General features: G+C 46.1%; 1 protein-coding gene across 1 annotated transcript; it reads right to left on the reverse strand.

Moving 5' to 3' along the window:
- Positions 1 to 3,619: 3,619 nt before the first annotated feature.
- Positions 3,620 to 8,162, reverse strand: LOC144805980 (uncharacterized). Its single transcript, XM_078672441.1, has one exon. The coding sequence runs from the start codon at positions 7,272 to 7,274 to the stop codon at positions 5,532 to 5,534; it is 1,743 nt and encodes a 580-aa protein (XP_078528567.1). The 5' UTR covers positions 7,275 to 8,162; the 3' UTR covers positions 3,620 to 5,531.
- Between the last annotated feature and the right edge of the window lie 9,981 nt (positions 8,163 to 18,143).

Raw genomic sequence — 18,143 nt, forward strand, 5'->3', positions numbered from 1 at the left:
AATAAAGGGGCACAAGCGTTAAATCAAAAGCACTGTTTAAACATACAAAGTTGCACGATTATGGATGAGGGCGGGGGCCACTCAAACCATATACTAAACAAGTGGTATAAGAGATACCAATCGAACAGTGGTTAGGCCTAGGGCCTAGGGAATCGCTGGGAGCAGTCAGGACAAGCAATGCTGAAGTCGGGAATGGCCCACGGGATTCGGGTGCAGTGCGGAAAGCGCACGCGTGCACCAATGTTAACCAATGGTGCGTAAAAGTTGTAAAGTTAAAGTTTAAGGACACTTCCGCTGAACCTAGAGGAACAAAACTTAAGACACAGACCCTAGAGATGTGTACCAGTGTGGGAACACCGGCGGAGCAAAGTTACCTCACCCACAGGAAGCGGGTGCACAGGGTCGAAGTTGAGTCGGGTTTCGTCACGCAGGCTCTTGGTGCTTAAAGCTGAAAGGGCTGCAGGCGGGGTGAAAGAGAAGTTTCCGGTGGAGTCCAAGGGTGGACTCAAGTCGAAAAGTACCTGAAAGCAGAGGGGACAGAGTCTGGGTCACTCAGCAGTGACCAGGGTGGAACCAGGACGGAACCAGGCAATGTCGGGCGCAATCAGGTGGTCGTCGAGGCGCTTCGCTCCGCTGTCACGTGGGCTCTGGGGCATCTGCGACATCCAGGAGCAGGTCACGATCTGTCCCACGCAGGTTCTCGCCGTCGGCGCTCTCGGCTTCAATATTGGAGCAAACAACACTTGGCAAAAGCAATCCACGCGGAACCGGGAGATTGCTTCTCACTCGAACCAGGAAGGTCAGAGTGGGGGCTCCTTTTCAGGGGCGCTGGTGTAGATCTGGAGCAACCAGATTCACAAGTCGTATTTGTAGTTCCGTCGGCACAGGGACCACTAGCCGGCTGGCAAGTGACCGGGCCAACGCGTTGAGCCAAATGGAGCAGAAGGGCCCCACGCAGCACTCGTCGAGTGTGGAGGGCTGAACTTCGTTGCAAGAGTGGCTCAGGGTTGGGGATTCTCAAACCCCGGTGTACAGCTTTGAGGGTCACTCGTGGGCTGCACGGTCAGCGTCTCGTGGTCAATTCAAGATGGCGTGCCCCACGCTTCCGGTCACCTCCACGGGTCTCAGCTCTGCAGGGACTGTGGATCGGGCTGTAGGAAGGCAGGCAAGCTTGATCTCGTCGATCTCAGTCGCTCGAGTTCCGGCGGGAACTGCGACAAAGTAGACGTCGAGGGCTGGATGGTGCCTGTTTACACAGGGTGGTCACTCCTTGACCACAAGGGAGATTCTTCGGGCTTCCACGTTGAGTAGGAGGTCCAAGGGTCCAGAGTTTTGTTTCTTATGTTTCGTCAGGAAATCTAAAGTGCATTGGCACTGCTCCCACTCTTATTCGAATCTGGGGGGCGTGATTACCTGCTAGGTCCCCTCCTATGGGTGGGACCCAGGAAGGGGGTGGATACACCCCTTTCCTTTGATCCAGGCCGCCCTGGCACGAGGGCTGGAGTGCCCCAGAACCGGTTTGGCCGGATTATGCAAGGGGCAGCCTTGTGCGCCCCAAGCAGTGTCTGGTTTCTTTCAGACCTCCCTGCTACAATCCACTATCTCCTGTCTGGAGGGTGGTAAAACCCCCCCTGCGACAGGAAACCCTTTGTCCAGGCCCCATTTGGCGGAGTTTCGGTCAGCTGCAGGGGTCCAGACCCGTGTCTGTGGCAGAGGCATCCATTTTGTGGATCTAAGGCCCTTTTTGAAATTAACCACATTTAAGTAAAGTAACATGTCTTACCCCTCTAGAGGGGTGGAATGCTATCCCCGTCGCCAGAACTGGCGAGGGGATAGTATTCCAAATCGTATGACACCTTACACGACATGTTTTGATAAAGCCAAACCAAAGATGCTATATAACTGCGAGGGTTATAAGGCACTTAAGAGTATATGGTATGGCGTTATCCTGAAACAGCTTAGGGAGTTGTTCCCGACAGCTGCAGACAGGCTCAGCTCATGCTAGAGCTCCATCTCACATGAAACCACGCACTCTGCCTCCAGGATTGATGAGGCCTTCCATAGGAGTGGCTCACAGGTTAATATGTGTCCAGATATAGGTTTAGATATAGGTATACTATATCTAAGCAAGGGGTGATTACACCACCTTACCCCAGCTGAGTGATCAGCCAGTTGTGTCAATTTAAGAACCAGCCAGGGGTGGCAAAAGATATGCTGCAGCCCCTGGTAGGCCTTGGTGGCCCCTATGCCCTGGGCACCTATAGTGCATTATACAGGGGCTGACAAGGAGTCCATTTCCAATTGTGGTATGTACCTAGGGTACATGGAATCCATTTTACAGAGAGAGCAGATGGCCTGGGGCCCTGATTAGCAGGGAACCAGGTCAACTAAGTCAAAAACCAGCTAAACACAAGGCAAAAAATCGGGGGTAACCATAGTCAGGTAGCCACCTTCCTACAGAGACCATAAACATGCACATTTCTCCAGGCAGTGAGGTGCAAGACCTCTACCTTCATTGTTGAGCCCAGGAACAACACTGGGCTCAACAGTGAACTCCGCAATGTCTGACTTTGCAAAGATAAATTTATAACTGAAGTCCGGAAACATAACTATGATGCGGTCAATGCGACACAGATGCGGCCATAATTCGTCGTCCATTAGATAAATATCATCAATGTACGAGTACCCATTAGGATCAATGCCATCTAACAAAGAGACAACACTTGCGGCAAAGACACCTGGGCTGTTTTATAGCCTATGGCCAATCTTTTAAATTGTTTTTGTTTGCCGCCACAAGTGAACACTGTCCATTGACAACTAACGGAGGACAGGTTATGACTAAAAAAGCCATTTGAAATGTCTTGTGTGATCTTAAATCTTTTTCACATCAGACTGTTAACGAGAGCTGAACTGTGGGTGTTCTGTACCGCACATGTACGACAACATGAATTTAAATGTCGATAATCCAAAACCAGAAAACATAAGAATATGTCTACACCCAATTAATTTCCAAAAACTTATATCAGATCATAGGAGAAACACAAACTTATTGAGTTTGACCCGGTATATTTATTTATACTTGTCTATTTCGAAAAACAATTTCATTCTTCTTTTGTAAGTTTCGCAAAAAAGGAAAAAACTGTACATTCAATACATTTAAATTCCAGCATCTAACTATTTACAAACAAAATATTTACAATTCATATACACAATTATCATACATTCCACAAAAAATTCACTATACAAACACAAACAATTGAAATGTTCAAAAAAGTTAATCTGAATTAATAAAGAATGAAGAGACAAAGTCAAAAGGAAGGAGCACGTCCTAAAATAAGGATGACTTTTACAACCAGCCAGAGCTAGTTCAAATGCTTAGTGATATTGATTGCTCCCTCAGATGTGCCGACGCATTTCTAGTCCGAGGAAACCAGTTCCCAGACTATCATCAGGGCTTTGTCACTTTTCTGTGTAAAATGCAGAAACACAATAAAGTTTTAATTATCTAGCTTGAAGCCTCAATTCTTTCTGGTATTGCACTAAACAATCTAAAATATGTACCTGTGTGTAAATATTCACATTAATAATAATAATAATAATGTTGATGTAATTCAAAATGTGAACCTTTTCATGAATCTCATGCTTGAATTAACCTATAACACATTTGTATAGGTAGGTTCATCCGTCACGCCTGTTAACCGGAAAAGGTGTTGAGGGTATTGTGGACAGATACAAGCACTAATCAAGACTTTGGGCGCCATGTTGCGGGAATTCTGCTCATGCACAGAACTATGCGCAGGAAACCAGGACCTCAGTGTATTGTGGTGTACCAAAAATCCACCTCAGTGCCCAGAACCCCTATCCGACTAGCAACAGTGTCTCATTCATTCTCCGTACTACAGCAAAGCTACCAATGAACAAGCGACTTTGGTACCTCTCAGGAATAGTGGGAATCAAGAACACTCTTTTGATTTTACTCTCATAAATGTCCACAATGTGAGTAATCAGAGTCAATGTATAGTTTAAAATGTTTATTTCAACTACGTGCTCTAAGATGCAGTATCTTTGCTAACATAAGTAAAAAGATGCATAAAATCAATACAATCAACATTGTTACAATTCCATAAAATACAAAGGGAGAAATCATATTATAATGATAGTGGAACCAGGTCTATAGCGCCTTGTGTACCACCCTCCCCTTGCTAGGAGCTAGGTATTATAATAATAGAAGTTCTCTAGGTTAAAACCGGGAACCCCATACCTCCAAAGTCAGGTGAAGTGAATCACATCCCAGATCAGCACAGCTCTTTGTCGATTGAAAGGTTTTTTCCAAGTGCTAGTCTCATGCATGCAGTGCAATATTAAAAGCACCTGAGTTTCAAAAATGTGCAGCTCTGTTTGTGTTGTGTCTAGAGCGTGGACCGATCAACCTGCATCAACAGCATACATTGTTATTTTAACATTGAACACTTTGTGCAGACTTGAGGTCGCAGTGTGAGTCTAGAGATGTGAAAAACAGACCGTTCTCATGTGAAGGAAAAGCAAGCTGTTTGTCTTTATAAAAACAGAGACATGTAGTGTCATGTGCAAAAACAGCAAAATGGCGTTTGAGCAACTAACTCACTTATGCTAATATAGCAATGTGTGCAGGCAGAATCGTATTCATCCCTACACTTTTACAAGTAGCATGAACAGGAACTCTTGGATGTTTTTCTTTGTAACTCTTCACCGCCAAATAAAAACCGCCAGTGTTTCTTTTCTTTTATTCCACATTGTGCTAGTCTCCCAGTGGATTTCCTGTTATATCACATTGTTTTTTTCAATATGTACCAAAGTGAACAATCACTGGGAACAGACACTTTTATTATTCTACAAATCTTTGGTTTTCTTCTTTTCATCTAGTCGAGTCTTTATTCATCTGGTATTTGAATATCCCACATAATTATACATATTTTTCCTGTAATTCCTTCATCTCACAATAACTGCACTCTTCTGTTCCTGTCAATGTCCTCAGATGAGTCTAAATTATTGCTATTGTTATTAAGTTCTTTCTGAATTCACTGCATCTCTAGTATTATTTATAATGAAGGTGTGTGTTCGCTGAGGCTCTGTAGGATCGGAAATTGACAAAAGCTCGTCACACTTTTAGTGCAATTGTACGGTTTACCCCAGGTGTGTTCACAATTGACAAAATCACTTCTGACATTCATTGCAATGCCCATTTTTACTCTGTGTATGTTAGTTGATGTATTCGTAGGTTTTATAACTGACAGAAGATATTCACACATTCACTGCACCTGAAAGGATTTTTCTCTGTGAGCATTAACTGATGAATCCTTAATGCAAAAGATTTCCTAAAGGTACTTCTACACTCACTACACTTGTATGGTATTTACAGAGTGAGAGCAAGCTGATGTCTACATAGGCTTGATAATTGACTACATTTCTTCACACATTCATTGCACTTGAATGCTTTTCTTCTGCGTTTGTTTGCTGATGCCTGTTTAGGATTGATAATGGACTTCAGCTTTTCAAGCATTCATGGCATTTAAAAGATTTGTTTCCCCTTTGTGAGCTCGCTGATGATTTCTTAATGCTGAAGAGTAAGTAAAACTACTGCCACATTCACTGCAATTGTATGGTTTTTCCCCTGTGTGTATTCGCTGATGTGTCCGGAGGTTTGATTGTACGCTAAAACTACTCCCACATTCATTGCAATGGTAGGGTTTTTCCCCTGTGTGTTTTCTCTGATGTGTGTGGAGGTTTGATTGTGACCTAAAACTACTTCCACATTCACTGCAATTGTATGGTTTTTCCCCAGTGTGTATTCGTTGATGTCTCCGGAGGTCTGTTAACTGACTGAAGCTCTTTACACATTCACTGCACTGGTATGGTTTTTCCCCTGTGTGTATTCTCTGATGTGTGTGGAGCTGTGAAATGTGATTGAAGCTCTTTACACATTCCTTGCAATGGTATGGTTTTTCCCCTGTGTGGGTTCGCTGATGTATTTGGAGTTCTTGTAACCGACAGAAGCTCTTCACACATTCACTGCAATGGTATGGTTTTTCCCCTGTGTGTGTTCGCTGATGTGTGTGGAGGTTTGATAATTGACTGAAGCTCTTCACACATTCCTTGCAATGGTATGGTTTTTCCCCTGTGTGGGTTCGCTGATGTATTTGGAGTTCTTGTAACCGACAGAAGCTCTTCACACATTCACTGCAATGGTATGGTTTTTCCCCTGTGTGTGTTCGCTGATGTGTTTGGAGTTTTGCTAACGTACTGAAACTCTTCACACATTCACTGCAATTGTAGGGTTTTTCCCCTGTGTGTATTCTCTGATGTCTGCGGAGGTGTGATAATTGACTGAAGCTCTTCACACATTCCTTGCAATGGTATGGTTTTTCCCCTGTTTGTGTTCGCTGATGTGTTTGGAGTTTTGCTAACGTACTGAAACTCTTCACACATTCACTGCAATAGTATGGTTTTCCCCCTGTGTGTAATCTCTGATGTGTGTGGAGCTGTGAAATGTGATTGAAGCTCTTTACACATTCCTTACAATGGTATGGTTTTTCCCCTGTGTGTATTCTATGATGTCTATGGAGGCTTGATAATTGACTGAAGCTCTTCACACATTCACTGCAATGGTATGGTTTTTCCCCTGTGTGTGTTCGCTGATGTGTTTGGAGGTCTGTTAACCGACAGAAGCTCTTCACACATTCACTGCAATTGTATGGTTTTTCCCCTATGTGTATTTTCTGATGTGTGTAGAGGTTTGATATTTGACTGAAGCTCTTTACACATTCCTTGCAATGGTATGGTTTTTCCCCTGTGTGGGTTCGCTGATGTCTTTGGAGTTCTTGTAACCGACAGAAGCTCTTTACACATTCACTGCAATGGTATGGTTTTTCCCCTATGTGTATTTTCTGATGTGTGTAGAGGTTTGCTATTTGACTGAAGCTCTTTTTACATTTGTTGCAATGGTATGGTTTTTCCCCTGTGTGTATTCTCTGATGTGTGTGGAGGTTTGAAATTTGACTGAAGCTCTTTACACATTCCTTGCAATGGTATGGTTTTTCCCCTGTGTGTGTTCGCTGATGTGTTTGGAGGTCTGTTAACCGACTGAAGCTCTTTATACATTCATTGCAATGGTATGGTTTTTCCCCTGTTTGTATTCGCTGATGCTCTTTTATGGTTTCTAATTGGCTAAAGTTCTTGACATATTCAGTGGAATTGCACGATTTTTCTCCTGACCGTGTTTCCTGAAGGGTCAGCATAGTTAATAAACCACTTGTGTTATTTTCACATTCCCTGTATGTGTGTGATATTGTGGACGCTTGATTTCCGATTTAACAATAAAATACAAGACTCACTAAATACCTGCCACATTCATAATATCAGTAAGGCTTCCTTGTGGGTGATTGCATCTTTAGAATGGATAATGGCTTCGCATGCTTGCGGGTAAAGCTTAATCTTTGTTCCGGTAGGTGTAAATTGGGACAATACTCTGTACTTCAGAGAGCAGATCTCCGCTTTCCTTTAGCCTTCAGTTGTTAGGCTCCACTTCGTTGTGCTTTTCCCTGGTGCCTGTGGTTTGGCTAGAAAGAGTTTGCAATACACCTAGAGCACTGAATGCTGGTCTGTTACCAGTTTTGATAGCGAAGCACTGCTCTAGCCATATCATGATGTTGAAGCGACTCGTAATGTGTACAGCTACTCCAAAGAGTGTCCCGGGGCAAAGCACAGGTCAGAAAAGAAAGTAAATCCGGTTGTTTCAAACATGGACAAAAAGCCAAGTTTCCAACATTTTTTAAACATTATCACGTTACTAACAGCTCAAAGCTGAAGAGGGAGTTTGTTCCAAGCTATGGATCCCAAATAGACACTAGACCTTCCTCCAACTCTCATACCGGCCTCATGATCAAAGCTGATCTGCAGGTGGTTTATCAGTTTTGGTGTCTTGGTTTTGTTGAGGTCATTTCTTCGTCTTCGGGTGTCGAGGTGCAGAGCTCAGACTCGTATTCACTGAATTGCCTTTGACTGCTTCTTCCTGGATCTGTCCTCTGCCTCTGATTTCACTGATGTTTTTGGAGCTCCTTATTTTTGATAATTTTTGCAGGTTTGATGTGTTATCTTCATTATTCATAATCAATCCATGCATTTAAGACTTATTTTCTGTTGGATGTAAAGAAATGCAATATTACTAAATGCAAACGTAAAGAATGTGAATACACAATATTTAACCAGCTGTAGAAGACATCTCTTCTCTACCATATTTGAAATTTAGTAAGGAACATTTTACCATACATGGATATTTCATTAAAACTGTGGTTGAACATGTCACATTGTATTTACTTCTGAAAAGGCAGTGATTTACCATTATTCACTGAGTAACTTACTAAAGAAAGGGCAGTCACGGAGCACTCGTGCTACAGGTACAGTTTTAGGTAGATGTACATGGACAAGATTTCAATTAAACAGAACAGATTGTGGAAAAAGAGAGGAATCAGGAAGCGCTGCCGTTAATTCAGTTTCAGGAAGTATCTACCAAAGGTGGCTCTTTAGGAAGTGTATAACAAAGGTAACTCTGCAGGAAATATTTAACCAAGGTAACTCTTCAGGAAGTATATAACAAAGGTAACTCTTTAGGAAGTGTATAACAAAGGTAACTCCTCAGGAAGTATACATGACAAAGTTAGCTCTTTAGGAAGTATATATGACAAAGGTAACTCCAGACACCTTTTTCCACAATGCTTTCCTGTTCATACTGGATCAGCTCAAATGTCAACTCCCGCCTTTACCTGGCAGCTTATTAAGTGTCTTTCTATAAGTGCGACGGTCCTCATGATCGCCGTACTCGCGGTTGCGGTCCAACTGCCACCATCCAGGCAGACTGTCCGCTGTATTATGAGTGTGGTGGTGGGACCGCCCCCCCGCCAGGATCAAGGATCCTGCTGTGGAGGCGGTCTGCAAACACCCCGAATATGTTGGCAGTGCCGATGCCGACATCGCCGATCATATTACGGTCTGCATATCCACCGTCCTTTTCCCTGGCGGGGACCCCGCCATGAAAAGGATAAAGGACATGCAAGTAAGGGGGCCCTCACAGGGCCCCGGACGATTCTGCTCCTGGGGTTGCATGCGGGGGGCACATGTTGTGCCACCCCATGGAATTGCGCCCTTGTTCCTGCACAGTGTGGCATGCATGACATGGTGCAGGAATGTGCTGCAGGCACTCTTAAGGTGGTTATATGCTGTTTAGGTTCTCCAATGAGCCTAATACAGCCGCCGCGAGACTGCTGCTTCACCGCCCACCCACCCTGGATTTAGGTCATAATCCGGCGGCGGGCTCTCAATGGGCTTGGCAGTCTGCCTGGTACCGCCGCTGTGGTAGTCCCATTGGAAGACCGCCACACTCGTAATAAGCCCCTAAGTCCCCTTCAACACATTTACAGCCCTCCTGGCTCAAGCATTTCTGGATCCTAGTAACCTAGAAGACTGGAGCATTATCCTGAGTTGAGGTGGATTTTCTATCAGCGTAATATATATCCATCTCCCTTAAACTAGTGCCTGATTCTGAACTGAATGACAACTTACAAAAGTGAAGATTTATGAGTTCTGGCGCATCTCTGCAAATCAGCAGGGATGCCCCAGAACTGATGCGTCACGCAATTCCCTCCTTGCTGCACCACAGATGCGCCGCATTTAGAATGCGGCGCACCATGGTGCAAGGAAGGGCAGATGTGTGACGCATCTTGTGGTGTACGGGCGGCGCATTGCTGGAGTAGCGTCGCAAGTGCGACGCAACTCCTGCAATGTACAGAGGCCACCCATACATAACGTGGTGCGTCATTCCTTACGCCTGCTTCAAGCAGGCGTAAGGATTTGACGCAGCAGCCTCGTAAAACTGACTCAGTGAAATCTTGTAGATTTCACTGCGTCAGTTTTACGGGGCTTTCCTACGAGGGAACGCCCACCCTGCGACAGAACGCCCACATGAAACCTGACGCAGGTTCCATGTGTCGCAGGGCTTTACAACGTGACGCATCTGCCTAGATGCGTCACGTTGTAAATAGGTTGCAGGGATGCACCACGTTTCTGTGCCGTTGCGTGACGCAACGGCGGCGTAAACGTGGCGCAAGTCTGACATAAATCTGCCCCTAAGACTTTAGTTCTTCCTAAACTAGTTAAAGTTAAGATCATGTTGTATTTCAATCAGCAGCTCCTTCCAGGGTTTTTTGTAAAACAGAATGAGGGGTTATTATAATGGGCCCGACTTTATGTTGCGCACACAGATTTGGCAAACAAACATTAAATCATGTAATTTATTATTCAACGATATCAGTCATTTAATCCTTATAGAGAATCCATCACAACCAATAATTTAACTGAAATATCAAGCATCAAAAAGATGTATGCATATTAATAATTGTTTTTGTTTTTCAACATTTACAAGATATTTGACTTATTGTTGTCTGTCTGAAGGCCAGGATGCTACTTTGTGACTCAACAGGGCTTTGGTAGAGCGGGAGGAGGTGTCTGATGTCCACAGGTGAAGTCTCATTTCTCCATTCCCATATTTCTTTTATCCAGGTTTACCTCATTCCATGTCCTTCAATGGCCCTGCGATAAGCCACCTCAAAACGACTTCATTCAAAGGACGATCAGCCGCACTCTCACTCTGTGTCCCACGAAGACGACACACCATTGTCCTAGCACTCACTACTGTTTTATTAATTCTATAATGCAGCAACACTCAACACACAATGCCTACGCGTTTCGACTCACGCCTTCAACCGAGCAACCCAGTGTGCAACAACCACAGTGTTTTTAAAACAAACATCACTGAACATTTAAGGTCTCCAACACGGCTGTCCTCTAATCATCTATAAACAGGTTGCGACACTTGGAATGAGTGTCGTCTCTCTGAGCAAAACCAATTTGATGTGTGAATGTCTTGAAGAATATATTCAAACTTCAAAAAATCATGATTTCCATCGTAATTTATTCCATGTTTCTTCACAGGAAATTGTATGTATCATGTAGCTGATTGCTAGTTTAACATCCTTAAATTTCCCAAGATTTTCAAAAAGACCATTGAGAGTTCACCCAATGCATTTCAGACTTTTAAAGTCCTTCGTCAGGGGTAGTCTGAAAATAATGTAGAAAAAATATATGTAGGATCTTTTCAAGTGTCACATTGCACAAACACATTTACAGAATAAAATAAATCACATGCTGCAAAATCATTACTGATTCAAACATAATTGTATCAAAAACCATAGGTAAAATTACAAAAAACGAGTAGCATAAAACCAAGATATCAAGCACTATGAAGAGGAAGATAAGTTGATAGTCCCTAGAAATCCTGATCAGAAATAAACCATGAATGTATCACGTTTACCCGAGGTGTAAGAAACGAATATTAGAAAGTGCAAGTAGCTCGAGGTTGGAATGAAAAATGAAAACATGATAGGCAGTGTACGAAAATCGTAATTACCAAGTGAGATAATGTGTCAAAGTAAAGTGTGCCAAAAATAGTACCAAGTTAAAGAAAGAGCGTGAGCCCAGATAAATCAAGCCGGATATACCGTGTGGAGAAGTGCGGTCGGTTAAAAGAATGTGCTAGCGGCGAGTGGACCAAACTTACTTGAAGGTTCAGAAACGAACAGCATGTCAACGCCGTTCAGCTATCTTTGCACCAAAGCGTGTGTTCGTGAAAAAGAAATAGTGAAGGGGGAAAGTGAACTAGAAATGTAAACATAGAAAGAGGACACATATGGTGGTGGCCATCTTGTAACGGTGTATTTGGAAGATGAAAGGCAAATAGTGAAACTGAATGGATTAATACTGCCCAGTAATGTACCAGTAAGTGAAAAAAGTAGATAAAATGTAGACAGTATGTAAGAAACAGATATCAAGAAATACAGATAATTCATGACTTCATAGGTAACACAAAAATTCCATCCGATCATTTAAACCGAAAGGTTTTGACGATTGCAGAAATTTTATCCAGTAATTTTCCCTTTGCAAGATAAAGTTAGTATTGTCTCTGTCATCGCGCTTAGGCACCACTTCAACAGCAGCAAATCGTAATTGACTGATGTTGTGTCTAAGTTCTTTAAAGGGAGCTGCTACAGAAGATTGAAGGTTTTGAGTCCTGATGTTGCTTTTGTGTTCATTAATACGTGTCTTTAACTTGCAAGAAGTTTTCCCTGTGTAGATCAATCCACAAGGACATTTGATGATGTACACCAGATTTTCGGTATCACATGTGGCATTGAGTTTCAGCTTGATGTCGGTGCCTTTCATGGGGTGTTTCAAGATTGACCCTCTGATAAGGTTGTTACAATTTTGACAGTTAAAACAAGGTTGATTGCCTTTGTAGATGGTGGAGGTTACTTGTTTCGGTTTGGTGATAATTTCTTTTAGGTTGTGACCTCTTTTGTAGGCAAATAATGGTGGACCTTGAAAAATGTGCTTGAAATCAGGTTCAGTACCTAGGATTGACCAATGTTTGAGTATAGATGCCTTATATGATCTCGGATTGACTGAATATTTCGATACGACCACAGGTCTTTTGCTGGTGTCTCTGTTTTTAAAGGTCAATGCCTCCTGTTGACTCAATTTATCACAACGTTCTTTGGCATTTTTAAGAATGGTTTGCGGATAACCTCTTTGTTCAAACCGTCTGATCATAGTGGTTGCCTGTTCTTCAAACTTGGTAGTTTCAGATACTATTCGTTTGCTGTGGTAGGTGGTATTTCAAAGCCGTCTGGTGAAAAGATTTGTAATGCAGAGTGTTATTCTTATCAGTGGATTTTCTGTGTAGGTCAGTTTCCAGATGATAGTTTCTTGGTTGACCTCATGGGTGAATTGAATGCGATCATTAATATGATTCAGTTGTAGTAGTGCATTGTTCAAAGATTCATGGTCTCCTTGCCACAAGACAAAGATGTCATAAATGTACCTTAGGAAAATCCTGGCATGTGTCTTCCAAGAATTGAGGTTCAGTATATTGTTTTCTTCAAAATATTTCATGAAGGTATTGGCGTAGACCGGCGCGGCACAGTTGCCCATAGAAGTACCGGACAACTGTACAAAGTGCTGGCCCTCCCATTGGAAATAGCTTTGCTCTAATTATCTATTACACGTTTTGTGATATACTTCTCCAATTCCCCTTGTAATTCCTCATTTCGCCCACATTTTCACACAGAAATGTTGGCAGTTTTCAGTGTTTAAGTATATATATGCTCTGTATTTCCAGATATCATATTTACGTGGGGAAGATAACTGCTTTTACCGGCCCCATCCGCACTAAAGAGATTATACGTAATAAGGGTTACACGCTGGCTGACCTCCAGACTGCCCTTGGGCTTGTCTTTATGGCTGCTCCTCCTTCAAGTCTCTGTGGTTCACAAGTAACCTTCCCCAACGGGCAGGGCTCTTAGCGCCTTAATATCTCGGTGGTATGGTGTACTTGCTTGCAGCACATACAGAAGATCACCATATCTAATTAAGTTGGCCAAACTTTATGACAAGGCCTAGAACACAAGCAAAGGTAATGCGCTGGGCAGCTTCCCCTACTAAGCTGTGTTCACATTCAGTCCTGTTAAGCAGTGCCATGCTCCCCAATGGAACTTCCTGCCACTGACGGGCTGATAATCATTTCCAACTCTAAAGCTGATGTATTTCACGTATAGAACAATATCCAATGAGTCTTTACTCTTTCATACAGCATCCCTCTCGCAAATAACATTTGTTCTTCAGCAAAGCTAGGTGACAGCAGTAGCCAGTGTGTCAGGGGCTCTAGTCCAAGAAAGAAATTCCCTCTTTGACCCATGTTAAACTGTGAAATACAGCAATAATTAGGAGTTCAGTGAGCCCTGGTGCCACTGCACCTGCTGCGCAAATGGAAGCTAAGCCTCTAGTTTGGAAGTAGGAATGGAGGAAAAACAATCCGTGTTTGGGATAAATGTGATTGTGAATACATAGAAAATTGCGGGTGTGCTAATGTCATTTAATGTGTTTTTTAATTTGTAAGGCAGGCTTGGGGAATACCTAATTAAAAGAGGCTTTCTATCTTCTACGGCAGAAAAGGGTGTACCTACAAAGAAATACACATACAAAGGTTTGCACAGGTCCACAAACACACACACAAAATATGAACACACAGATAAGAGTGGGCGTAGTTGGCGGAGTACCACTACACCGAATACTGTGGAATTGATCAAAAACTCAGTGAATTCTGCTCCGCAACTCCATTCCGTCTCACCACAATTAAGAAAACAGAATCCTCACATACCCTTGGGAAAACGACTAGTAACATTATTACATGCTAAAATGTATATAATCATCTCACAAAAGTGAAAATGAAAATACAGCAAGCAGTGAGAGAAGTGATGATTTTGGGGTCCTTCCTAACCTAGGGAGAGGACCAAGCAGAATCCTTGAACACAAACAGCACACGATGCTGAAATGATTTGGTGGTGGTCCCATCCTCCTAGGACCACCCCAAGCACAGGTATGGGCAAAAATACAATCCCAACCAAAAGGCCCTGCAAAGCATTATGGGACAAAATTCTAAAGTGCAGTGAATATTATAGTATCCAATATCAAAACCCTCCTCAGGGGGCAGGCTCTGAGGCTCAGCTGAGAGCTAATACAATAATATTCACTAAACTCTAGAATCTTGCCCCATAATGCCCCGCGTTCAGCAAGCAAGAGCATTTTTTTTCTGCTCTTGCTTGCTAGAAGTGGAACACAGTTTGCTGTGGCTTGGCCGGAGCGCTATAGCTCCCGCCAAGCCACAACAAACAGATATGTTCCAGGGGTGGGCACCCCGGGAAATAGCAGGAGTCTGGCCTGGGGTGCCCAGGGCCATTATTGGCTGCAAGTTCTTCATATTTTCCCCAGGGCTGCAGAGGGGCCATATGTCCCCTGCAATACATTTAACAAAAAAGAGGTGGCAGTCCCTGGGGTTGCAGGGGGGTCTGTGTGGGCCCCACACATCAATTAAAATTAGAGCCCTTGAGAGGTGGTCCCTGGGTCTCCGGGAAGACCACGCTGGCCCCCCCTTCCAAATTGACAAAAGGCCCAGGGAGGTGGCAGGGGTTCTGTGTGGCCCCCGCATTATTTAAAATTAAAGCCCTGAGAGGGTGGCAGCCCCCAGGGTGGAGGAAGGGGGGTCCGCACGACTCCCGCTTTGTGTAAAGAGAAAGCCCCAGGGAGGTGGCGGACACCGGGGCAGGTGGGGAGTCAAGGAGCCTCCAGGGAGGTAATGGTTCCTGGGCAGTGGGGGAGGCTGTACAGGGCTCGACAAATCCATTCGCCCGCTTGTATTTGCGAGGGAGAATTGATTAGGACAAGCTATTTTTAGGTCCTACTCGCCTTTTCTGACGAGTAGGAAGACAAACTAACTTTTGTGCTCTGTCTTTGAAAACGGAGCAAAAGTGACAAGATAACAAGATTTAAAGGCATTTTCATTGCTCACAAAGGGAATGAGCAATAAAGATGCCTTTAAATCTTGTTACCTTGTCACTTTTGCTCTGTTTTCAGAGACAGAGGTCAAGAGGGTTACAGTTAGGTCGATGGGATTTTCCAAGGTACTAGACCTGCAGGACTAGTACAATTTTTCGGATTTTTCGAACCCTGCTGTGCGAGCCTCCCCAACTTTCATTTTTAAAGAAGCCCCGGGTAGGTGATGGCCCCTGGGGCAATATTCAGCTTTATATTCAGCTTCATGGGGTGTCCTGCTCCCAGGACACCCCCGCACCTCACGGCCACCAGCTGCTGCGTGTGCCCCCCTGCTCGACTCAGCCTCGCTGAGCCTGCCGCCTCTGCGTGTGCCCCCCTGCTTGACTCAGCCTCGCTGAGCCTGCCGCCTCTTCTCTGCTGACTGCCGCGCTATTTGTATTTCTTTATTCTCGTCACTGTTGCCACTTTACTGTAATTCTCTCCCCCTGAGCCTGTGTTGTCCTTTTGGGTATTCCTTGCATTAGTTTGTGTCCCCGTGTTCCCCTGTACCCCCCGCCCCGCTCCCCGCTTCCCGCCGCCGTGCCAGCGGCCACGCCCCCTTTCCTTTGTTTACCCTCCCCGCTCCCCGCTTCCCAGCTCCTCCCTCCCTAACACTTGGCCATATATGGCGACCGTGCAGTGCGGGTGAGTGTGACCTGCTCCCAGGACACCCCCGCACCGCACGGCCACCAGCTGCTGCGTGTGCCCCCCTGCTCGACTCAGCCTCGCTGAGCCTGCCGCCTCTGCGTGTGCCCCCCTGCTCGACTCAGCCTCGCTGAGCCTGCTGCCTCTTCTCTGCTGACTGCCGCGCTATTTGTATTTCTTTTTTCTCGCCACTGTTGCCACTTTACTGTAATTCTCTCCCCCTGAGCCTGTGTTGTCCTTTTGGGTATTCCTTGCATTAGTTTGTGTCCCCGTGTTCCCCTGTGCCCCCCCGCCCCGCTCCCCGCTTCCCGCCGCCGTGCCAGCGGCCATGCCCCCTTTCCTTTGTCTACCCTCCCCGCTCCCCGCCTCCCAGCTCCTCCCTCCCTGACACTTCGCCATATATGGCGACCGTGCAGACGCGCAGCGTACACGCGCAGCGGGCGCGCCAATTGTGTGCCGAAGGCGCGCCAAAGGTAAGCCCGTCTGCGCCCGTCCACGCCTGGACCGCGCCCAGCGCCGGAACCCCTGGCCCCCGCGGACCCCAGCACACCCGCCAGACGTACGACGCCGCCACCCTCATCGCACTCAACACCGGCCGAGTCCCGGGATGCTACCAAGCCACCCCGAGACGCACCCACGGACCCTTCAGCTGCCACTACTGCAAGTTCACCTGCATCCGGACCTGCAAGGCTCCCGCCCCCTCCAAGCCGAACACCAGCAGCAGCCAACTGAAGTGCATCCTGCTCAACACCCGCTCCGTCCACAGACACGCCGTCCAACTCTGGGACCTCCTCGACACCACATCCCCAGACGTCGCATTCCTCACGGAAACCTGGATGAACGCCTCCTCAGCGCCCGACGTCGCCATCGCCATCCCGGACGGACACAAGATCACCCGGAGGGACCGCGTCAAACAGATTGGAGGAGGCATCGCCATCGTCCACAAGAACACCATCCGCGTCACGACCAACACCGACAACACCATCACAGCCGCCGAACACCTGCACTTCCAGATCCACACCGACCCCAATACCACCCTCAGAGGCACCCTCATCTACAGACCCCCGGGACCACGCACACAATTCAGCGAAGACATCGCCGACTTCATCAGCTCGCACGCCCTCCCCTCCGCTAACTACATCCTCCTCGGGGACCTCAACTTCCACCTGGAGGACAACAACGACAGCAACACCACCTCTCTGCTCGACAACCTCGCCAACCTGGGACTCAAGCAGCTGGTGACCACCCCCACCCACCTCGCCGGACACACACTCGACGCCGTCTTCTCATCCAGCAAAGACATCGCCTTCAGCCACGCCACTGAGCTCCACTGGACGGACCACAGCTGCGTCCACTTCAGCTTCAGAAGAGCCACGATCCACCACCGCCAGCAACAGGTTGCACGAAGAAGCTGGAACAAGATCACTGCCGACCAGCTCGCCGCATCCCTGAGCCAGCACCCTCCCGGCAGCTCTGCGAACCCCAGCCAGGCAGCCGAGAACCTCTCGAAGTGGATCAGCAGCTGCGCAGACGACCTCGCCCCCCTGAGGACCCCGCCCAGCAGACTCGGCAGCAAGAAGGCCCCATGGTTCACCGACGAACTCAAGAGCTCCAAGAAGAACTGCCGAGTCCTCGAGAAAGCATGGAGAAGAGACCCTACACCAGACAACATGACCAACCTCAAGCTCGCCACCCGAAAGCACCATCAACTGATCCGCGCCACCAAGAAAACAGCATTCAAGGAGTGGCTGGACAACAACGCACACACCAGCAAGGAACTCTTCATCATCGTGAAAGAGCTCTCCAACCCCAACGCCGGAAACAACGACGTCACCCCATCGCAAGACCTCTGCAACTCCCTCGCCTCCTACTTCCACAACAAGATCGCGGACATACACAACAGCTTCAGCTCACAACCAACGCTCCCCACATCTGCACCATCGCCCCCCACCACCACCGTCAACGCCTGGACCCCTATCAGCAGC

The sequence above is a fragment of the Lissotriton helveticus genome, assembly GCF_964261635.1.
Source record: "Lissotriton helveticus chromosome 1_1 unlocalized genomic scaffold, aLisHel1.1 SUPER_1_unloc_38, whole genome shotgun sequence".
NCBI lineage: Eukaryota > Metazoa > Chordata > Amphibia > Caudata > Salamandridae > Lissotriton > Lissotriton helveticus.